Raw genomic sequence first — 24,072 nt, forward strand, 5'->3', positions numbered from 1 at the left:
TACGGTAACTACATGTGTCATCAGGTACATAGGGTTCCGTCTTTCAGCACCACCATCATCAGCCCAAGGCTTCCATTTTCTAGGTCGCCTAAGACAGCTGCTGGAGCTCCAACCATCACATCTTCATTCCAAATAATCATGTGGGAGATGGGGTGGGGAGAGAAAGGCACACTCCTCCCTTTTAAGGACACTTTCCAGAAGCCGCACACAACACTTTCACTTATATACCATTGGCGAGAATTAGTCACATGGCTACAGCTAGTTCTTAGGAAGGCAAGGAAATGCAGTGTTTTAGTGAGGCTCACTATTGTCCCAAATAAAGTAAAGGTGTGGGATTCGGCAAGCAGCAGTCACTGAGACAGAGCCCAAAATGGGAAAAATTACTTTAGGCATTCTGCCAAGTTCCCCCAATATTTTGTTCGCAGAAGTATCAAACTTCTGTCTAATGTCGGGTTTCCTAACAACAGATCTTAAGACAAGGAGATGAATATAAATACTAGTTAATTCAGGAGGTGATCCCAGGAAGCATGGTGGGAGAATAGGGAAGTGAGTCAAACAAAGGCGGAAAGCCCATAAAGAAAATCACTATTAAGAAGATCACCGCTATGGGAAACTGGGGTTCAATCCCTCTGGAGAACTCTGGGAGATAATGTAGAACACACCTCAGACTGATCCCAGCCAACCACCCCAGTCATTGGTTGAGGGTTGCACCTGAGGGTATTAAACTCCCCAGTACTTGTCACTTGCCTTGTCTTGCTCCTCTGCGTGAGTGGACTCCTGGGGCCAGAGCAACCCTCAGGCAAAGAGTTGAAGATGCTTGTGGTTGGAATGGGGTTAGCATGCAAAGGGATGGTGAGTGTCAAGGGGATATGAGCTTCCATTATAAACGTTTGAATATAAAATATTCCTTTCCTCTTTTCCTTACCAAATAAACACCTCAAACTAAATGACCTTTTCCCAAGACGAATCTCAAATGAGAGGCAGCAAATATATTAGCTTAGACCAATAAAATGTGTTCTGTCTGAATTCTACTGAACTATTTGAACCCAAATGAAGCCTTCCTGATGACCCTCCTGCTCTTAACTTTTTCAACACATATAATTCAAGCTATATAATTTAGCTCACTCAACAGTTGTTTGCTAATTTTAAATCGTCTCTCTCCCCGATTTGTAAGAGTTTGTAAATTCTTTGAGGGAGGAGCCTATGTTATATAGGTATACATACCCCTAAGCACCCAAAACAGTGCTCATGAGCATTCTATAAATATCTGTCAGTTGGCTGACTAATAAATTGATTAGGAAGAAAAAGAACCTAAATAAGGATGCTGCAAATCCCAGAGGAACTTCGGGTCACGTTCCCCCACTATCTCTAGGGAACTTTGCTGACATGGGCCTGTGTGCACGAGGGGCTCCACATTTTCTAAATTAGACCTCTAGAGAATACATAGGAAAGAAAGAATACTGGCATTTTAAGCCCTTAAAAAATGGAGCTATGCATTCATTCTTATTAATCAACTAACAAGTCTTTATTGAATTAACTACATACCAGACAGAATGGGAAATAGAAATGGTCCCTGCCTTTAAGAAGCTTACCATCTAACCAGGACAAACTTTTTTAAAAAAATTTCTAATCATTAACATTCTGATTTTATGTATTGTAGTTTTTAGATCTGAGCTGGGCCTATTCTTTGCATCTGGGTTTCAAGTTAAGATATGAGACTCCTCTGCATGTGGTCTTATAACAATATCCTTTCCTCATTAGATGCTTCCATGGGTTCAGTGTTGTTGTTTTTTCCTACACCAACAGGTGATTCTCTATGAGGAGGAAATGGGAAATCATAATGAGAACACAGGGGAGAAGCTCCATTTGGCCCAGGAGCAACTCGCCTTGGCCGGGGACAAAATCCTCTCCCTAGAAAGGAGCTTAAACCTCTACAGGGATAAATACCAGACTTCCCTGAGCAACATCGAGTTACTGGAATGCCAAGTGAAGATGTTGGAGGGGGAGCTCAGCAGGATCGTCGGTCAGGTAGGACTTAAACCAAACCACTCAGACCAGGAGCTCCAGGTGGTCCCTGTAACAGTCCCAGCCTCTCTGCCAGAAACCCAAACCTTCAACCAGTTGTCATTCCTTCCCTTGAATTTTGTAGCCCTCAGCTTTGAACTTCCAGCCTTCACATCTCCTGTAAGATTGCTCCTTAGGAATTTTAAGGCTCCTTAATTAATATAAGGAGCCACCACTTCAAATAAGGCAGAAAGTGAATTACCAAATGAGCTCTCAAATCTTCCATGTTGCCATGGGGGTCCGGCAGGGGGCTATTCCAGGCCACAGGACTCATGGAAACCATAGCTTCAGGATCAAATAGGAGGAGAAAGCCACAAAACATAGCAAAGAAGTGACTGAACTTGTTTCTTTTTTCTTTCAATTGCTTTTTAAAATTACACAAGTAATACAACAGTATAGGCTCTCTAGACAGAATTATGGAGATTAAATGTAAAAGTCCACCTTCAGCCTTCTCCACCCCACTCTTCTCCCCCTAAGCAATCACTCGAAATGTTCTGGCAATCTTCCCCATCCTATTGCTATGTAAGAAGTTAGAGTTTTCTTTTTACATAAATGAGTCATTTTATAAATATGGTTCTACACTTTGCTTTTTAAATGTATATCTTGATGATTTCTTCTAGTTACTACCTTGTATTCTGTAGTATGACTGTACCCTGTACCATCTACTGACCTGTTTGTCTACTACAAACAAGCTGTAATGAACATCCTTATCTCTACGGGGTTAATTCCTGAAGTGGGGTTTTGCTGGGTCAAAGGAAATGCTTATTTTTAATGTTTAAAGATACTTCTAAATTGAACACCAAAAAGGTTCTACCAGTTTACACTTTTACCAACACTAATTTCCCTACACTCACAGGGTATGTTTTCAGTCTTTTTAAGTTGTGCTAAACTGATGGATGGGGAAAAAAATAGATTTTCTCATTTTCTCAATTTTTATTTCCTTTAGTTCTAATAGTTGTGGGTTGGGCTCCCCAAGAAGCAGACTCTGAGACAGACTGGTATGCAGGACGTTTTTAGAGAAAGCTCTTGGCATCAACACCTGTGAAGGGGAAGGAAGCAGGGTTGGGCAGATGGAGAAGCTGGGCTCTGATGGTCCCAGCAAAGGCCTCAGCCGACCTCATGGGGAGCTCTGGGGCTGGAAGGACCTTTAGAGCAATTCTAAATTGGGGAGAAGGGAGCTGGCCTTTATAGCTCCGTGTTGATCAGTGATTGGATGTGAGCTGTCTTCCTAGGGAGAGACATGACCTTGGGCAAAAGTTCTCTTCAGCCCAGGCAATCCCCAAAAGGGCTGACAGCTGAGGCTATCTTAGGGCATCACCCCCAGCAGCTGGAGGAGTAAGTCCTTCACTGCTGAAGGGAACCTGGGAGGCCCATCACAGCGCCCCCCTTGTGAATGAAGTAGCGAGCCTGTTCATAGTGTATCGGTCCTGTGGATTTCTGTTTCACGAATTGCTTTTAAATCCTTAACCAATGTTTTATTGGGTTGTTAGTCTTTTTTGTGTTGACTTATAGGAGGTTCTTAATATATTACAGGTAATAATGCTTCATTATATAAGTTATAAATATTTTCTCCCAGTTTGTAACTTTTCATTTTCTCTTATTAATGATATTTTTCAACATACAAAACTTTTTAATTTTTATGAAGTTAAATCTCTTAGCTCTTCTTTATAGATTCTAGGTTTTATGTCTTGTTTAGGAAGGCCTTCACTACCCCCAAAATTGCAAAAGTTTATCTTATATTGTCTTTTAGCACTTTTTTAAAATTTATGTATTTTATTTATTTATTTTTAGCTGCATTGGGTCTTCGTTGCTGCACACAGGCTTTTCTCTAGTTGCGGTGAGCGGGAGCTACTCTTCGTTGTGGTGCGCGTGCTTCTCATTGCGGTGGCTTCCCTTGTTGCGGAGCACAGGCTCTAGGTGCACGGGCCTCCGTAGTTGTGGCACGTGGGCTCTAGAGCGCAGGCTCAGTAGCTGTGGCACGTGGGCTTAGTTGCTCCACGGCATGTGGGCTCTTCCTGGACCAGGGCTCAAACCCGTGTGCCCTGCGTTGGTAGGAGGATTCTTAACCACTGCTCCACCAGGGAAGCCCTAGCACTTTTATAATTTTGTATTTTTATGTTTTTAGCTTTAGTCCACCTGGAATATACATATATATATAATGCACACACACATATATATATTTTATATATACATAATGAGAGTATCATCTTACTGTTTCTTAACTTTTTTATTGTTTTCCATTCCTTTTTCCACATAGACACTGAATTATTTATACACTCATGGGCAGCTTTCATGCTCAGTGAACATGAACTATTTCTAACTTTGCCTGAAAAAGCCCAGTTAGGGAGACAGTTTAATGGAGAAAGTATCTACCATCCAAACTAGGACTTTTTGCTCTTTTTTGCCTGTCTGCATCAGTTCACCCCATTATTAGTGCAGACCAGTGAACAGGTAGTAACCTTCATGCATGATTTCAGATGATCTAGAGAAAGACATTTTTAAAAAAAACGCACTTCTAGGAAAACAGCCATATTCATGTTGATGAGAGTATCAATTGGTATGTTTTATTTGAAGGACAATTGTGCAATATCAAAGTTTTAAATAGATCCAATTTAAATAGATTACTACTTCTACAAATTTAATCTACACATAAACCAGAATACGTACTCAAAGATTTATGTGCAAAAATAATTCATTTCAGCTTTGTTTTAGAAAAAACTTGGAAGCAACATATATTCCCATCAATAGAAGACTGGATAAACATATTTAAAAGCAATTTAAAAGAGCAAGATAAAAGCACATGTACTAACATGGATAAATTTCTAAGGCATCTTGTTGAGAAAAAAAATGTTTCAAAAAAATATATGTATTCTACAATATTCATTTATATGTATGTAAATGTATAGATAAAGTTCTAGAAGGATATGCACAAATTGTCATCTCTGGAGAATGCAGCAAGTATGGGATTAGAGGTGGTGGTCAAAGAGAAATTTAGACTTGCCTGTAATATTACAATGTTTTAGAAAGATTATATATATGTGTGTGTGTGTATTACTCGTGCAGTTTGAAATTAATTTTAAAAGAAGAGTAAGATAGATCCACAAATAGCAATATGGAAAATATCCTAAATAAATTGCCAAGTGAAAACACAATGTTTAGAATAGTATGCCAAAGACTTTCATTTGGTAGGGGAAGAGTAGGGGGTTATACACTTATACATATATGCATATATAAATATGCATAAATTATCCCCAGAAGGATATACAAAAAACTGGTAACACAGACCATCATGGAAAAGGGGACCTGTGTCATGGAGGGTCAAGACTGACTTTTCAGTGTATTCTCTTGTGAACTCTTTGAACTTTTTACCATGTGTGCACTTAATTTTTTTCTTTTTTTCTTTTTGCTCTGATTCACATATATGAATATAAACTTTTAGAATACAGGTCTAGAGATTTTCCATGCTCATGGCATTCTGAAATTGACTCGAAAATTATGAACAAAATCAACCTATTATTTTTAAATATCCCAGGAGCCCAAGAACAAGGGTGATCATTCAAAGGGGCATATATACACTTCTCCTTGCATGATTCAAGAGCATCAGGAGACCCTGAAACGACTATCTGAAGTCTGGCAGAAGGTCTCTGAACAGGATGATCTAATAAAGGAACTTCGAAATAAGCTAGCCTGCAGTAACGCTTTGGTAAGTGTCTCCTTCTAGAACATTTTCCCAAGAGACCCAAAATAAAGCCATGAGGAAAGAGAGGAGGGGAAAAGAGTCACCTAAAGTAATCTCTTTGCCAGTACTCCTCAAATGTCTTACATATTCATGTCCCTGCCTCTTGTTCATATTCTCCATGGTAGGCATCCCCCAACCCACACTAAGTTTGAGATTCTAAAGAGACTTAAAATCTCACACAACAACCAGGGTGTCCATCAGTAGGGAAATAGTTAAAGAGATTAAGAGAAATTATTAAAGAGCTATCCATATTATGGAATAATACACAGCCAAGGAAAAAAATTAAGCAGATCTGTAAGGGCTGCGTGGAAGATATTTGCGATACACTGTTGAGAAAATGTTGCAGAATCTTATGTATAGTTCAATCCCACTTTTGTTTTTTAAAGTCTTTGATCATAATACAGAAGTATATACTGTAAATTGCCAATAGTGCCCCCTACCCTTTAGTAGAAGTGAGAGAGGGGAGAATAAGTGGATAGGAGAGTCTCACTTCTTATTTTCAATGCTTGGGTTCTATTTGAATTACTTTTAACAAACAAGAACAAAAGTGTCATTTTTTTTTTAATTTTAAAAAACGTGTACACATTCACCCACTCCAAAAGAAACTTCCTTCTTTATTTCTTGAACTTTGAATCCTATCTTCTGAGAGGTTCAGTACATCTTTCCATCACAGCCTCCAAAGAACCTTCTTCTGCCTCATAAACTGGACTGCACAGAGGATCAAGAGGGAGTCCAAAATGTGGCCATTGATGGACTCGAGACAAATCACTGTCTATGCCTTAGTGAAACTTGATATAAGATTGAGAACATAATTCCTTCTCCTTAGTTTATATAATATGAATTATATAATGCTGCAACAAACTTGGGCTGAAAAAGGAACACCTTACAAAAATAGCACTAGTAATAAGCCAGTTGCGTTGATCATCCAGCATAATTGACTTGTGCTGGGTTGCAGGTTCTGGAGCGTGAAGAGGCTTTGATAAAATTACAAGCAGACTTTGCTTCCTATACAGCCACCCACCGACATCCCCCTAGCTCCTCAGAAGATTGTGAAGACATCAAAAAGGTGGGAGAACTTTTGCTTATGTGTGCCTGGTAGGATTGGGCTGAGTTGGGTTTGATTCTGGGTTCTCCTACTTTTTAAAATTTTTATAGTACATTTTATATTTTATTTTATATTTGTGTCATTTTGGTTAGCCCTGCCACAAGGATAGTGTATATAATGTATGCCAAGCCCCCAAGGAGTGTGTCTGGCATGATTAGATTTTGGAATTGAATTTTGGAATTGCACCTGTCTCTTAACTCACATCCAATGGTACATCTAAACAAGACAGAGGCTCCTTTTGGCTTGCTAGCTTCAAAAGAACCATACAGCCTTCTAGTTTCTGGCTGGAGTTGAAAAGCAACAAATTTAGGGATGATTATTAATTCAAATCCACTCCCTTTTAAAAAAACTCTTATGTTTTCAAAATTCAAAGCCATCTCAAAAGTTGATTCTAATAATGAATAAGCATTTAAACCATGTAAACAAATTGCAAGATTTGACCAACAAATATGACAGTGAAAACTAGGTTAGGGTCCCTTCTAGGAGGTCTGAAGTCAGTCATGCCTGAACTTGAGGTACAAGGCAAAGCCAGCCACATGAGGCCACGCTGATGCTGAAATAGTGGCAAAGCGGAGTGGCAGAGAGAGTCAACACATCAGCTCTCCAAGGGATCGTCTAGTTGGGGAGTGGAGATGCTTCTTTTTCCAGGACTTTCTGATCCCACAAGGTTTGGATGAACTTTGGAGCTCTTCCTTGTACATCTGTCAATATTTATTTAAAAAGTCAGTCCCAAGTTATTCACATCCTGACCTACAGCAAGATCTCATACACTCCATGTTTGTTTTCTTTTTGTCTGAGAAATGTCTTTATTTCTCCCTCACTTTTTAATTTTTTATAGTGGTAAAAAACACATAACATTAAATTGACCATCTTAACCATTTTTAAGTGTACAGTTAGTTGTGTTAAGTATATTCTCATTGTTGTGCAATAAATCTCTAGAACTTTTTCATCTTGCAAAACTGAAACTCTGTACCTACTAAACACAAATTCTTCTTTGACACTCCATTTTTTAAAATGATACAGACTTCCTCAAGAAACAGAATCCACTTTCACCCACCATTCTGTATAGCCTACCCAAAGCCTTCACATTATGTGAACATTCTATTCGGACTAGAACTACCCACGTCACAGTTAGTGCCAGCCGTCCTCTCCTCCCTCAGCTGGCCTGGCATACACTGGGCCTTTGAGTCCCTGTAGGGCCCACACCCAGGTCAGACGGTGATTGCCCTGCATTTCTCCAGCTGCCCCCCTCTGTCTTCATGCTGCGACCCTCCTTCACTGTCAACTGTGAAATCACATAACTATCTCCCCAGCATCCCCTGATGCCCAGATAACTAATTGCTCCTCCTTGGCCACATGTACATCTTCCTGCCTGCCTTCTCTGGTTACAGCCCCTTCCCCTCTCCTTCAGGGTAGAAGCCAAAGTTCTTGCCGAGGGACTAAGAGCCCTGTGTGATGTGACTGCCCCCTAACTTCCTCACCTCCTCTCCCCATCACTCACTCCACTCTAACCACACGGCCTCCTCCATGTTCTCCCCCCAGGGCCTTGTCATCAGCCAGCACCGCCCCCACCCCCATCTGCAGAGCTCGTCCCTCAGACACCTCAACGTGGCTCACGCCTCACCTCCAGCAAGTGCCTGCTCAGAGGCCACCTTCTCAGTGAGGCCAACCCATCTATCCTACGTAAAACTGTAACCCACAGCCTCGCCCCTGCCCGCCCCATACATCTCCATTCCCCTTTTGCTGTTCTGGTTCTTCCATAGCACTTATCAACTTCTGTTTTCTGTAAGTCACTACTTTGTGCCCTTCGTCTGTCTCATGCCACCAGGGGGTCAGCTCCCTGGGGGTAAGAATTGGTGTCTGTGTTGTTTGCAGCGCCTACAGTGCTGCACACGGTGCCTGGCACACAGTAGGTGCCTTATCAATGACACTGAGTGTTGCAGCGAGGAAGAGGTGGCTCCTTTTGTGCACATTCCATTCCGAGTGAGCATGAGAAGTCTGCCATGTCCTTTCTTTTTTAACTCTCTTTTTACTTTTTTAAATTGAGATATAATTGACATACCAGAAAACTCACCATTTAAAGTGTACAATCAGAATGGACTTGAGGACACGGGGAGGGGGAAGGGTAAGCTGGGACGAACTGAGAGAGTGGCATTGACATACATACACTACCAAATGTAAAACAGATAGCTAGTGGGAAGCAGCCGCATAGCACAGGGAGATCAGCTCGGTGCTTTGTGACCACCTAGAGGGGTGGGATAGGGAAGGTGGGAGGGAGGCTCAAGAGGGAGGAGATATGGGGATATATGTATACATACAGCTGATTCACTTTGTTATACAGCAGCAACTAACACAACATTATAAAGCAATTATACTCCAATAAAGATGTTTAAAAAAATAAAATAAAAATAAAGCGTACCATCATTGGTTTTTAGTGTATTCACAAAGTTGGGCAACAGCACCACTAATTCCAGAACATTTTCATCACTCCAAAAAGAAACCCATATCCATGAGCAGTCACCCCCACCCCATCCTCCCTGCCCCAAACCCTGGCAACCACTATTCTACTTTCCGTCCCTACGGATTTGCCTGTTCTGGACACTCAGAATTCTATTAAGCTTTCTTCCCCCATGTCCTCACCCTGCCCTGCTCTTCTTCCATCTGCCCAGATACTGAAGCACCTGCAGGAGCAGAAAGACAGCCAGTGCCTGCGTGTGGAGGAGTACCAGAACCTCGTGAAGGATTTGCGCGTGGAGCTAGAAGCCGTGTCGGAACAGAAGAAAAACATCATGAAGGGTAAACCGCGGGCCAGCGGGCTGCGGCAGAGGGTAGGGAGCCAAGGAAGCCGGAGCCCCGCTCTGAGCAAGAACTCTGTCTCGTCCCGCTGCAGACACGATGAAGCTGGAGCTGGACCTGCACGGGCTGCGGGAAGAGACATCTGCCCACGTGGAGAGGAAGGACAAGGAGGTCGTCATCCTGCAACGGCGACTGCTGGAGCTGCAGATGCAGTTCACTGAGACCCAGAAGCTTGGTTTGAAGAAAGACAAGGTAAGGCGAGGAGCTCCGTGGTTGGAACTGCCGGCAGGGCCCTGTGAGGCCAGGCCTTGGCAGGGGCGGGTTCTGTGCCCCGCACTCGCTGTGATTGCTTGGGGATCACCCACACATGCGCAGTGAGACTGCGGTGCTTCAGGCCCAGGGGCAATTCTGAGCTCTTCCTTGGAATTTCTCATGGCACGTAATAAATAAATAAAATACCAGGGGCCTTAATAGAGATGCGGACTCTGTAAGAAAGGGGTTCTCCCCCAGCCCTGCAATAGAGAGTTTGGGACACACTCGTGTTATTCCCTTATGCTTTTGTTTATGCCTAAGAGTAGAAAGAAATGCTATAAAATAATATGTAGCCTTATTCACACTTTCATGTGAATTTCAATTTTTTAATTACAAATAACTTACAAATACGCAAACCAGGCAGTTTGAAAATATTAGTGGAACTATGCCCTAGAAGATCTGTAGTTACCAACGTAAATCAAGCTCCTAGAAAAGCCTAAGAATGGAACCAAGGGCAGAAAGACTCTGAAACCAGCGCAAGTTTTTGTAGTCAGGACTGTTTCAACTCTAAACTTTTATCAGAGCTAGTAGAAATAATCCAGTTGATTTGACTGGCTGGTCATTCAAACTTCCTACTTCAAGGTCTGGAGGTGATTCACCAGTCAAAATGGAGGTATTTGGAGAGATGATGAAGAAGAAGCAAGGAGTCTGGATAAGCAGCTTCGAGTCACTCATATATTCATTCAACAGATATTTTTGAGCTCCTATTATACGCCAAGCACTCTTCTAGGCGTGAAGAATATAATAAAGCATGTGCCATCTCTATTTTCATGGAGCTTACATTCCAGTCTTTAGAGACAAACAAATAAAACTAATATACAATAAAATGTTAGGTACTAATGAATTCCTAAAACAGCTTGGTGGCTGTTTTCCCCAGAGTGGTCGGGGAAGGCCTCTTTGATAAGGTGACATTTGGGCAGACATTTGAATGAAGTAAGGGGGCCACCCAGGCCGAAGTCTTGAAGAATATTCCAGGCAGAGGCAATAGCAAGGCCCAGTGCCCTCAGGTGGGAGTCAGCTCGGAAGCAGAGAGGGTGGGGCGGCAAGAGGTGAGGTCAGACAGGTAGCCAAGTACCAGATCATGAGCATCCCGGGACGTCGTTGTAAGGACTTCAGCCTTTTTCTAAGTGAGATGGACCCAGTGGAGGTTTTGAACAGAGGCATAACAAGATCTGACTCGCATTTGTAAAAGCCCATCTCTGACTGCTACAGGGAGGCAGGGAGGCAGGGAGCCCAGGTGGAGGCTATTGCAACATCCAGGCAAGAGAAGATGGTGGCTGGAAGAGGGCTCAAGACAATCTCTAACTGACTTTGCCCTGCCGCCGCTCAGGCCTCTATCAGCATTAACACTTTGCTTTCCTCAGGTCCTCCAGGAGAAAGATGAAATGCTGCACGAGCTAGAGAAGGACCTGGCGCAGGTTAAGAACACCCTCATAAAAAAGGAGATGGAGTTGGAGAAGCAGCAATGCATGACAAGTCAACTCGAAATTTCCATCCAGGAGGAGAGACAGGATAAGTGCAAGGCTGAGTATGGGCACCTGGGAGCTGAGATCAAGAAGCTGAAGGACTGTCTCGAAGATGCCAAACAGCAGCACAGGCTGGCTGGTGAGGCCCCCGGGCAAGCACTGTCCCCACACACTCCAACCCACGGGGCCAGAGCAGCTCCCTCCTTTCCCCAAATGGCCGTGTCCCTCTCCCTCACCACTTTCTCACTCCGATCTCCTCATGATCTCATCTCATCTCACAGCAGTTAGGACCAGCCTCTAAGCTCCTTCCCTCACCCCAACCTTACCTTACCTTCTCTCTGAAGCCCCCATCACACAGCAGGTGCTCAGGTTGGGAAGGCGGACCGCTGCTCTCACACGCCCACCGTTTTCTCGGCAGCCTCAGCTGAAGGTCCTCTCATTTCCTCACCACGGAGAGCACAGGGCTCTGTACCTTGCTTCTTTGCACCACATTCCTCTCCACCGTCTCTGGGACCTTTGTCACACCGTTCACTTCTTCCTTCCCTGGTTTTTAACACTCTCCTTTTTTGGTCTCCACACACATTCGCTTGCAGTGTGGGTTGTGTCCTTGCTCCTCTGCCAAAAGTGCTTTCTCAGAGGTCACCAGTGACTTCTTCCCTTGGAAATGGGGTTGCCTTTGAGTGATAAAAATGTCCTGGAATTAGATGTTGATGGCTGCACAACTTTGTGAGTCTACCAGAAACCACTGTACTGTACACTTTAAAAGGATAAATTTTATGTTATGTGAGTGATGTATCAATTTGGAAAAAAAAGAAGGTCCAAAGCACGTCTTCCTTCCTCGCCCTCCTCTAACTCTCTGGGTGTCCACACTGTTGGTCCCCCACACCTCAACGGTTGTTTATTAGATTTGGAGACACAACAGGTCCCTTGTTCTTCCATAGATCTCACCATTGTTTCCTCTTTTCCCTCCTTCCCTGACAGTGGTCACCCATCTCTTAGACTCTGCCCTCTCCTCTCCCTCTACACTCATTCCTTGATGAGCGCCTCTGCTCCTTGTAGCTGCATTTCTCTGCAGGTGACTCCAATGCCTAGAGCCCCAGCCCTGACTTTGGCATCTGGTCAGTCTTGTCTTTAGAGACTAGCTCCACCTGACCAACCCACCTTCCCCACTAACCCAACATTCCCAAAGCTGAACCTACTCTCTTCCCTATTAAAAAAATCCTCCTCCCTTCTTCCAGGTGTATAATTATTTCCGTAGTGACACCATCTTTCTTCCAGTATCACAGGCTGAAAAAAACGGAGAGAAAAGTGATATTTAAGTAGAAATGATAGGAGAAACTACAGGAAGTGGGGAGATATTTGGTGTAGAGAAACCCCAGTAAGCAGCTTACTCCTTCATACCCAGTGGAGGCAAGGACGTGGGCTAAAAGGATATTGTCAGAAGTCTTTCTCCATTCTAATCCATTCCAATTTTCCTAAAGCACTCTTTCCTTTATGGCAGGTCCCTGCTCAAGAACCCACTAAATCATGTCTAAACATTTCTCTCAGGCTTTCAACGTCCTCCAAAACCCCCTCTAGTCCATACACTTCCTCAATTCTCTCACCATTCCTTCCCACTTTCCTTTCCAGTTAAGCGATATCTTCCCATCATCTTCCCACATGCCCTCCCCATTCCCTTCACTGTGCCCCCCACCCGAGAATTCCCTTTCTCCTCCTTCTTCTAAGGCCCAGCTCAGCCTCTGTTCCTTCATAAGTCCATCTCCAACGGTACTTACCCGCTTTGGTCTTGCTTCCTGAGTTCACAGTCAGTGTGAGTTTAACATTACTGTGTTCTCTACGTCAGGTGAGCCAATTACAGCTCCCTTACTAGACTCTAAACTCCATGAGGGTCAGGATTTGTCCTCAATGACAGGATGAGTCGCAGAAGAGATACCAAGCAATTTCGACCTATTTGTTTAATTTTAGTCAAGAAGGAGTTCACGGCTGGTGGGTAGTTGAAGACAGATAATTTATCAGAGCTCCTTAGGAATGATAACGAAGTAGAGAGAGATGAGGACAGATTGGAAATTGAAGTAAGTCACAGAATGAAGGAACAGACTTTTGTTTTTTTTTGGCTGCGTTGGGTCTTTGTTGCTGCGCACGGGCTTTCTCTAGTTGCGGCGAGCGGGGGCTACTCTTCATTGTGGTGCGCGGGCTTCTCATTGCGGTGGTTTCTCTTGTTGTGGAGCACGGGCTCTAGGAGCACGGGCTTCAGTAGTTGTGGCACGCGGGCTCAGTAGTTGTGGCACGCAGGCTCAGTAGTTGTGGCTCGCAGGCTCTAGAGCTCAGGCTCAGTAGTTGTGGCACACGGGCTTAGTTGCTCCGCGGCATGTGGGATCTTCCTGGACCAGGGCTCGAACCCATGTCCCCTACATTGGCAGACAGATTCTTAACCACTGCACCAGCAGGGAAGCCCCAAGGAACAGACTTTTTAACTGGTCTCATTTGAGAGTCCGATCTTCACACATACTCCCTCCACACATGCACATGCCCTGGGTTATCTCCTGTCTTCTGCAGCTCAGCAAGCAGCCCAATATAAAGAAGAGGCCATTCTGGCAAAGGGTAACCTGGAGGATTGCCATAGGAAACTGCAAAGCTGCATTTGCCTGGAGAAGCAGAAGGCAGAGACCATCCAGGAGCTCCAGAGAGAACTTCAGAAGCTGCAGAAGGATTCCCTAATGACTGAGGAGGAACTCGCACCCAGCAGGTACCACAGGTTCCCCTCCAGACAGAGGCTCTGTCCCTCGTAAGCCAGTTGGGACCCTGTGGGCTGCTGCCCAGGAGTTGGGTAGCGAGCCCCAGGCAGCCAGCCCACAGTCCACCAACACGGACCCTGAAGTCCATCCACCTGTTTTTGCCATTTTGCTTTAGGAAGCGGATAGAGGAGCTGACATCAGAATTATCTGAGTTCTCGAGAAAACTTGAAATTTCAGAGAAGGAAAAGAGGCAGCTTCAGAAGACAGTGACTGAGCAGGATGTAAAACTGAATGACCTGCTAGATCGTATAAATCACATTCAACACCAGGTATGGAGGGCAAGGAGGCAGCCAGCTCAAGCATTTGCTCTGTCTCAGATTAAATGCATTGCTCTTGGGAATTCCCTGGCTGTTCAGTGGTTAGGACTCCGAGCTCTCACTGCAAAGGGTCTGGGTCAATCCCTGGCTGGGGAGCTAAGATCCCACAAGCCAAGCGGTATGGTCAAAAAAAAAAAAATTGCATTGCTCTTTATTTGGGAAGATGCCACCACCAATCCATTGCAAACTACTCGTCCAGAAGTTGTTTTAGAATGCTAAGCCAGCCAGTCAGCTCCAGTTCCCACGACCAATAATAAGCATTTTCAGGGGCTAAGCTTAAAAACAGTCAAAGGACAGTATTATTTCTTTTTCTCGGACTCAAAAGCTATCCTTCTCAGTCGATTTAAAGTTTTTTAACTTTGAATTATTCTTTTTGTGCTTTTCTAAGGTTTTTTAAAATTTATTCAAAGAGTATTTTATGTGGAAAGACTTGGTAAGTAAGTGGGACCTGGATCTATAAATAAAATAAGTTGGTATTTCTAATTGAACAAAGAAAAACTGTTGCTGAACCTAAGAGGAAACTTTTTTATTAAACACGCTAAATAACCAAGGAGTTGTCCTCATATTTATTTCAGCCATCCCTGTGCACAATTGTCTGGGCTGGGGTTTCTCTCCCCAAAAATATGGTGCCTGACTTTCAGCCCCGTGCTTGTTTTCTCAGAACAGGAAACAAGCCTCCTCCAAATGCAGTCTAGAAGAACAGCTCCAGGAGGAAACCAGGCTGCTGGAGGAGAAACGGGAGCAGTTGAAAAAGAGTAAAGAGCGGGAGAAGCTACTGGAGCAAGAGCTCGAGATATTCCGACAGGAAGAAAAAAAGAAAGAAAAGATGGTGAGGAGAATCTGGGAAGCCTCGGGATTAAGAATCCAGGGCCAGACCTGAGCCCAGCTGGGCCTGGTGGGATACAGAGGCTGAGGGTGCTCAGACTTCAGGAGAGAAGGCAGGGAGGGTGAGAAAGACAAGTGAGGAGGGGAGAGAAGGCCTGAGATACACGGGGTGCAAAGTGGAGCTGGGCGTGAGGGCAGAAGGAGGGGCTTCTGCAGGAGTCTGAGGTAACACCTCCGTTCTGGGCTTTGTTTCCTTAATCGGGGAGCAGTCAAAGGAGAATTTGAGAAAGTTGGAGGAGGAAAATGATAATCTCAAATCGCAGTTAAAGCAATGTTCTGCACAACTGGATTCCTCTCTCTGCAAACAAAACAGCACCCAGCAAATCAACCAGGAGCTGACTCGTAAGGTGCGTAGACAGAAACCCCAAGGGGGTGAGAAATTTGAACCCTCTGACCCTTGACCTGAAGTTGGCACCTAGCTCTCCTCCATCACAGAAATGCCACTAACTGCCCAGCCCATGTGCATTCTGGGGCACCAGAGCCCCCACTTCCCTCCTGAAGTGCCACCCACTTGCTGGCCGAGACGTATTTCTTGCGCATGTGTAAGGTCTTATTTAATATCTGGCGGAGCCCCAAACCATCTGGGCTTTGGCATCAAGTCTTCCAGAGTTGCATTTTAGACCAGAGTTGAGTGAGCCCATTGTTTGGGGCAATTTGCTAGGGAACACTTCCAAAAATAGTCCCAAAGCACAAAAATGGGATGAAAGGGGACATGGTTATATTTCATTACACGAATAAAGACAAAAGGAGTAAATGGCATCTAATGTATGTGAGGCACTGTGCTCACATTCAGTTATCATTTATTGACTGTCTGCTTAAGTCCTTGGCATCCCTTCCATCTGCTGGTTTACAGAGGAGAGAAAGGCTGAGGCTCAGGCTGACTAATTGGTAAGTGATGGGACGGAGCAGTATTTGAACCTGGATCATCTGGCTCTTACACCAAACCTCTTTTCCCTTCATCATGAATGGCAATACTTGCCCCAAATGAGTCCATTCCATCTTTCTGGATGGACAAGAAAATAATACAGCATCTTGATTAGGTAGTCTCTTGAATTATAAATGAGAGACCAAGCAGCTCTGATTCCTTCATAATAAAGAGTTCATCTTAAAATACTATGATCATTCTAAGTGTAAGAATAGCACTACACAATAGAACTCTCTGTGATGATGGAAAAGTTCTAAATTAGAGTTACCTGATACTATATGCACTAGCCACATATGGCTACTGAGTGCTCGAAATATGGCTTAGTATGACTAAGGAACTGAATTTATAAGTTTAATTTTAGTTTTATTGAAATGTAAGTAGTCTCATGTGCCTAGTGGCTGCCATATTAAACAGCAGAGGTCTGAGGCACTGATGTTTCTGGAGTTTTGTCACTCAGAGATATAAATCTCTCCTCTAGTGTGATCCAGAGTTGAGGTCCGAATCACTCAAATCCCCAAGGAACTGCTTTCAATATAAGGAATACTGCCTAAGTATTTAATATAGGCCTGTTATCACATTTGCCAAAAGAAAGGTAGTTATGTAAATGTGCAACTAGCAGCACTAATTTCAGAATTCCTTTGATGGGAATCCAGAGGCTGGAGGAGTTTGTGTGTGTGTAAGCATGTTCAATTTTTTAAAAGCATGCCCCACATATAACAGACTTTTTGAATCAATGGAAACAGCCGTTAGAGAGAGGCTTAGTTTTGCTTTCTAAACTGCATTTCCTTTCATCATTAGTCCATATTTCAATTTTAAACACACTCTGTCAGAACTATATGTCCAATTCATCCCTAGTATTGCCCAATGCACTATTTCATTCAGTCCAAATAAATCATTTAGTATATTTAGTAAGCACCTATTATATGCCATGCTCTGAGCTACAGGTAGTGGGGATACAGCAATGAAGAAAGCACACACAGTCCTGCTTTCATGGTGCATCAAGTCTAGTGGATTATGTCAGGAGTTGAGGCATAATGCACACCATTGAAATGTTGCATCATATTTCCTAACCTAGAATTGGATTCCAGGTTAACACTAATCCTAACCCTAACCCTAACCATGAGACAGTTAACTATTAACAGAAACCATCCAGTTACAAATGTAGGACCCATGCTTGGCTGGCACGCATCAAAGGCTGCGGAGTCTGTGAAAGGGACTTTTCGTGTATTTGACACATCATGGCCCAGTACTTCCAGTACTCCTTGTATTGGGAGGACATGCTATCTAGAAAGGAAGTGTGGGAGAGGGGTGCAGAAGAGCCTGGAAAGGCAGCTCTTCCTCTTCCAACAGTGAGGGGAAGTGGGCACTGTCACAGGCTACTGGGCGGGTAGTTCGTGCAGAGAGGAGAGAGCCCGGTGCTCGTCCATCTTCTGTGGACACAGAGAATGCCTCTGTGGCCATGAGCCTTGACAGTGATGTTCCCCTCCCTAAAGATAACCCTTCAGCAGGAGACCATGGCGAGTCTGCAGATTCAGCTGGACAAGGCTGCGGCGAAAGAGAAGCGATACCTCCAGACCACGGTCAGTAAAGAAGTCTATGAGGAGGCATGCCGGAAGTCAGCCTCCTGCCAAGACGACCTAACGCAGGCCCTGGAGAAGGTGGGCTACACCCTCTCATCTCCAGGGCTGTTTAATATCCAGGTTATCCCAGCAGCATGCAAGGTGAAGGAGTCGATTTCCTGCATGGCTGGCTGTCACCAAGGCCACCTGCAAACCCTTGCATCGGCTGGGATGTCTGTCCAGAGAAGGCCTGCTTCTCCTTAGTGAGGCTTTGGGAAGAGAGGGATAGAGGCCAAATCTAACAAGTCTTTCTGCCCATGGGTGACCCAGGGGCAAGGTTTTCCCAAGACCTGGATTTTTCAGGGAAATTCATGCCCCATCCCTGTGCTAATCATGCCTGGCTGATGAGCTCATAGCATTGGAAAGAGAGGAAACGGGAGAGGGGCAGGGGAGATGCAGAAGACTGACCGCTGTCACTTCTCACCCCTCCCTGGGACACTAGGCGAGGTGACCAGGACCAGGTGTGTCTGTGCCACCCTGGGCAGAAGAGAGTAGGGGCTGTGGGACTGGTGGAACCCTTCTCCGTTCAGGACTCAGCAGAGAGGCCCAAGCGCAATGACAGCCGTTCTCCCCCCAACCCTTTGTCTTTACCAAAGCTCAATCATTCGACCTCAGAGACAAACAGTCTTCACCGAAGTCTGACACAGGCCCAAGACAGGAAGATTCAGCTGGAAGAGGAAGTCATTGCTTACGAGGAGAGGATGAAAAAGCTGAATGTGGAGTTAAAAAAACTGCAGGGCTTCCAGCAGCAGAGTGAGCTAGAGGTGAGGAGCAGCCCGGGGCTCCGGCTGCTGTCCTGCCCAGGGCCCCGAGGTCTCTTCTTGCCCCACAGCTGTGTACTTCGCCCTGAGCCGTTCCCTTCGGCTAACAGGTGCCCTCCCTTTTGCTGGGCTCTAGTAGCTCCGGGAAGGCGGCAACTATCAGAGAAGGGGCGCCCTCTGCTGGCCGCTGGAAATAAAACACTCCCTCATGAACCTCCCAGAGAAAGCGCCCTCCCGCCTTGTCGTGGGTCCTCCAGGGTCAGGGTGGCAAGCCGGGGTCTCCCTCCTCACTGTGCGCTACCGAGCAGGTGCAGGCCTTCGACAAAAAGCTGGAGGACATGAGCAACCAGGTGCTGCAGTGGCAGAAGCAGCACCAGAGCGACCTCAAGATGCTGGCCGCTAAAGAGGAGCAGCTCAGGGCGTTCCAGGAGGAAATGCGCGCCCTGAGAGAGAACCTCCTCGCGGACGAGAGGGAGGTGGGCACTCCTCAACCCCCAGTCGCTTCCTCCCAGTGCCCCCAGAACATCCCACGACCGCCTGGATGACAGGCACCCTTTGGTGGGGGTGTGGGTGGCTGGGAGCAAGGAAAGGACACCCCCCTCTATTCAGTGCAAAGCGGGGTCTGGGTGTTCCAGGCCCACAGCGGCTGTCTCGACCCAGCCATCTTCCCGTGACTTTGTTGGTAGAGATATTGAACAGAACAAAGGTCCCAATCCAGAGGAAAGAGAGTGCCATCTCCATGTCAGGAACACCAGCAGCCCCGACTTAGATAATCCACTGCTCAGTCACCCTCCAGAGCCCCTCCTGACACTTTCAATTACCCTGCAGTAGAATCGGCTAAGAGCTCTTCGGGCATGCCCAGCTCTCTGAGCAGTGAAGTTTGTAGCAGGAGGCTCCCGGATATCCTTGGGGTGGCCACAGGGCCTTTGCCCAAATTAGAAAAAAAGCCCTCCCTTTCCACCAGATATTTTTTCTTTCATCTGTTTTTAAAAAGGCTTAACGTATTGCTTTTTTAGAATAAGTCACTTTGCTACCTTTGGCCTGAAAATCATTATTATAAATGTACAAACCTACTTTGTCTCTACTAGAAGTGGTGTCTGCTCACAGATGTCACCTTTGTGATAATGCACTGCTGGAGGTGGAGGCCTGCAATGGCAATTCCAACTCTGGCCTCGGGGTTGGACAGCAGAGTCAATGTTTCTTCTCCCAGGAAGAGAGGAGACCTGATTTGGGAGAAGGGAGGTGACGGCCTGTGCTCCCACCCCTTACTATCTCATTTACTTCTTGTACCAAAGTCCTGTTGCCTGCCCCAGCGGTCTGCGCCCAAAGATACCTGCAGGCTGCACCGAGAGAATGATCAGATTATGTCCAACATGGAGCAATGGGCAAAAGAGCAGAAGTAAGTGAGGAAGGAAACAGTAAGGCAGGGTTCCAAGGGCTGGAGTCACACATGTGCCAGAGAATAGTGTCATACACACACACACACAGCCCTCCTGGGAAACTGATCCACTCTCAGCCCACACCCAAATGTTGGGAATAAGACGAAGGGGCCGCAACCCTTCAGGCAGGTTCAGAAAGCCCCGCCCACTTGGAAATGGAGCAGCTTCCGGACAGAAGGGATGCTCCCGTGGGTCAGATTTCCTCTTCCCAGCCTGGTGTCGGGCTTCACCGCCTGGATCCCCTGAACTCACTTGGGATCACAGTGATTTTGCATGGGAGTGTAGAGAGTCCTCTTAACTGCCAGCTGCTAGGAGGGCTCTAGCTCTGGGGGCTGGGGGATGAGCGGGGGGTCTGGGCCCAGAAGAGGCCTTGCCAAGAGCACCCAATGTCCTTTTCAGCCAACCCATGCTCTTGCTCACAGGGGTCTGGGGAACTCTTTTCTTCTGTGAATTTTATTACAGGATCGCCAATGAGAAACTAGGAAACAAGCTCTGTGAACAGGTCAAATATATCACCAAGCTGACTGGTGAAAAGGAGTAAGTCATCCCACGCCCCCCTGGCTGGAGCTTGGGCCCCAGGGAGAGGAGTCAGCCAGGAACCAGGGCTGGCTTTTTCACTGGCTATGTGGAGAAAGACCCCGAGTCCCGAATCTGCATCTGTGTGACCTTGGGCGTACCACTTGACCTCTTTGGGCCTTAGTCCCCTCACCAACGATAAAACAGGGGGTTAATAGTCTCTATGTCCCTCTCCACTGTCACCTTCCACAGTTCTCAGAAGTCAGAAAGAATGCTGAGAAGGAAACAGGAACTGAAAAGCAGATTGTATTAGTTAGGGTAGTGGCTAAGCTGTGGTAACGGAGAGCTCTCCAAACAAAGGGACATAGAACATAGAAGGAACATCTCTCTATGAGGTGAGCAGTCAAGTTTGGTGGGGTCCTTCTGTCCCATGTTGTCATTTGGGTCCATCTACTTGCAGCCTTGGTTCACCCTCATGGTCAAAGCTGGGTCAGCATAGAGTGTGGTATGGGAGGAGTGTTGGAAGTTTGGGAACAGAGGCAAAAGTATGGATGTCTAAAACTGAGATTTCAGAGGTAACAGGTAATGACAAGTAACAGGTAATGACAAGCTCCAGGGCAGTGTTTCCCAACCTTTTGTCAGGGAACACTTAGAAAATGACCACATTTGTTTGGCACACTGGTAGGGTCTTGGATGGGGTTGCTTATGGTAAAGGTGACCAACCAGCAGCTGTGCCAAACCCTGCTCCAAGGGCTGAGGTATCGCAGCACACCTGGGACCCATTCATGCAGCCCCCGTTAGAAAGCTGTGTCCTGAGCTTGGACCATAGGAAAGTGTCTGGGTTGAAGGAGAGGAAAAGATCACTGGAATAAGGAGGTCAAGGAACTGAGGGGCCAGGTCTTGGATGAAAAGTACAGGATGCTGAAAGCATCAGGGATGCTGACAGGAGTGGACCAGAGAGAGTGGCAGAGAGCCAGGGGATGAGGGCATTCGAGGACCCCACCTCCAGACCCAGTGGCACAAGGAGCATGGCAACAACGTGAAGAGCTACAAGGGAAGGGGTGTCTTCACTGCCAGCCAGATTTATACAGATCAAGAGGGCAAAGAATACGCCCAGAGGAGCAGTTGAGGATGAATTCTCTATTTGATTTCCTCTAGAAAAGATCATAAAATATTTCACTAGGACAGAAACATTTTCTGAAAGGATTTAACTAAAGGAGAAATTGTCAGAATCTGAACGTAGCCGGGCACTTCAGGCTTTTTCTTATATTGTGCCAAGTTCTGGAAAGATTTTTGTTTTTTTTTTTTGTTTGTTTGTTTCACAAAGAACTCATTCTTGAGTTTGCTTGATCCTATTTGAAGGAACACCATCTTTTAATCATAATAACAAGAGCTCAACTAATATTTATTGCTTACTCATGAGGAGCACTGTTTCAAGTGCTTTACATGTGTTAACTTATTTAATCTTCATAAAACCTCATACGTTCAGTGCACGTATAATCCCCATTTAAGGATGAAGAAAGGGAAAAACTCAGGCTACATAATTTGCCCATGGTCTCATGACCAGTAAGTGGCAGAGTCAGAATCCCAATTTGGGAAGCCTGGTTCCAGAGCCCACTGTCACTCACTTCTCTCAACACTGGTTTGGAGAAATAAGGCTGTTAGTATTAACAGTTGCCATTTATTGAGCCACAGGAGGTATGCTCAGTTACCTTTCCCCTCACCTACATTGGAGCTGCCATTTCTTCCATAAAACGGGGACAAGTAACTTGCCCAAGCTCTCAACAGAGCCAGGATCCCCTGTGTTCTCAACCTTTCAGCAAAGGGAGGCAAAAGAACTTGGGCTTTGGCATCAGAACTGGATGTGAGTGTTTCCTAGGCATGGCTGTGAGAAACTGAGGACACGTGATCAGAGTTGTTCTGGCTCTTTGAATCAAATTTCTATCATTTGTCAAACTGGATTTTTATATGAACCCCAGAAGGCAGATCAGACTCAATGGTCTCCATCTAACAGATAAGAAAACTAGCCCAGAGCTGACATGACACAGTGGGTCAGGAGTGCTGATTCTGGGTCCACCCCAACCCCAGGCCTGGGCTTCTTCCCGGGGATGCACATAGGCCTCCATTTGCACAGAACATGCGTGAAAGCGCCAGCTCCGGAAGGAGCTGGGCGTCCACGGAACTGAAGCAGACCAAACACCCACCTGTCCTTCCCTCTCCTTCCGCAGCCACCTCCACGATGTAATGGTCCATCTGCAAAAGGAAAACACGAAACTAAAGAATGAAATAGAGGAGAAGAAGCTGAAAGCTGGGCCCTCAAGGGTATATACCAAAGCCCTATGCCCAAGCGAAACAGACCCCACATCAAGGGGGAAAATGTATGGCACCTTGGGCTGGAGGGGGATAACCCAAGCTGTGAGCCAAAGAATGGACATCACCAAGTCTGTCGGGATGCCCCACTGCTCAGGTATGTCGGCCATGTGGCTTTTGCTACTTACTATGGTGCTGTCTTTCTTAGTCCATCGGGTCAAAAAAAAAAAAAAAAAAAAAAAGTATTTTGAAGAGATCACTGGATTGGAAATTCAAATAGGGGAAAAAAACAAATCTTTTGCTTAGCTATTCTGGACCAGAGATCATTGTTTTCTCCTCTGTAAAGGGGGAGGCAAATGAATTAAGGCTCATCCTGATTTAAGAATCTTTGATGATACCCAAGTGCCTCCTATCTCAGACCTATCCCTTCCCCTGACCCAGTCCCTTTTGGGAGGTGTGAGGATAAGAAGGGAACAGGCAGAATAGGCATTTTTCTCCTCTAATGTGTTTTGGAAACCTCACAAGAATGCCCTGGTCTCCTGTACAGCCTGGGTCCAAGGCTACCTTTTCTGCCACCTGTAGACTCCATGGTACCCCCAAGGGAAGAAGTCACCTGCAACAGAGCTGCCTGGCCACGAGACTAGTCCTTGAGGAATCACTTCATTAATTTCTCCTCAAATCAAGATTGTCATTTCCTCCCTGTTCCCTCAGGTTCCTCATATTGCTAGAATCAGCGCCTTGCCCTGAGCATCATTTCCACGCATGTTTTTCAGAGGACAGTGAGTTCCTATTCCTCTCTCTTGACTTGGATCAGCTCTAACCGGAATATGTCAAGGTCCCAGCCTATTCTGCAAGATGCTAATGTTTTATTGAGTTTTGTCTACTTCCTGCGGCAGAGTGAGCCTTGGAACCATACTACCATCTCCAGGCCCAAACTCTAAAATAAAGGCATGAGCACAGCAGCCTCAGTGAGCTCGTGGCGTCTTGCAGACAATTCTGCCCCCTCAGGTCCCCAGCAATGTG

At 45.6% G+C, this 24,072-nt stretch overlaps 1 protein-coding gene across 1 annotated transcript; it reads left to right on the plus strand.

The window, feature by feature from the left end:
• The first annotated feature begins 1,812 nt into the window (after nt 1–1,812).
• On the plus strand, nt 1,813–23,869 carry PMFBP1 (polyamine modulated factor 1 binding protein 1). Its single transcript, XM_059903765.1, has 17 exons — nt 1,813–2,028; nt 5,597–5,767; nt 6,759–6,869; nt 9,578–9,704; nt 9,799–9,956; nt 11,381–11,621; nt 14,039–14,228; nt 14,393–14,546; nt 15,256–15,423; nt 15,689–15,826; nt 17,898–18,062; nt 18,620–18,787; nt 19,093–19,260; nt 20,080–20,183; nt 20,686–20,760; nt 22,968–23,206; nt 23,823–23,869. The coding sequence occupies exons 1-17, from the start codon at nt 1,828–1,830 to the stop codon at nt 23,867–23,869; spliced, it is 2,625 nt and encodes an 874-aa protein (XP_059759748.1). The 5' UTR covers nt 1,813–1,827.
• The last annotated feature ends 203 nt before the right edge of the window (nt 23,870–24,072 follow it).

This window comes from Balaenoptera ricei, chromosome 19 (assembly GCF_028023285.1).
Source record: "Balaenoptera ricei isolate mBalRic1 chromosome 19, mBalRic1.hap2, whole genome shotgun sequence".
NCBI lineage: Eukaryota > Metazoa > Chordata > Mammalia > Artiodactyla > Balaenopteridae > Balaenoptera > Balaenoptera ricei.

Excerpts from the sequence above, each read along its gene's own strand:
- PMFBP1 (XM_059903765.1), top strand. The coding sequence starts at position 1,828 with ATGGGAAATCATAATGAGAACACAGGGGAGAAGCTCCATTTGGCCCAG. Across the intron at positions 18,063-18,619 it reads TAACGCAGGCCCTGGAGAAG|CTCAATCATTCGACCTCAGA; the intron begins GTGGGCTACACC and ends TCTTTACCAAAG. Across the intron at positions 18,788-19,092 it reads AGCAGCAGAGTGAGCTAGAG|GTGCAGGCCTTCGACAAAAA; the intron begins GTGAGGAGCAGC and ends GCTACCGAGCAG.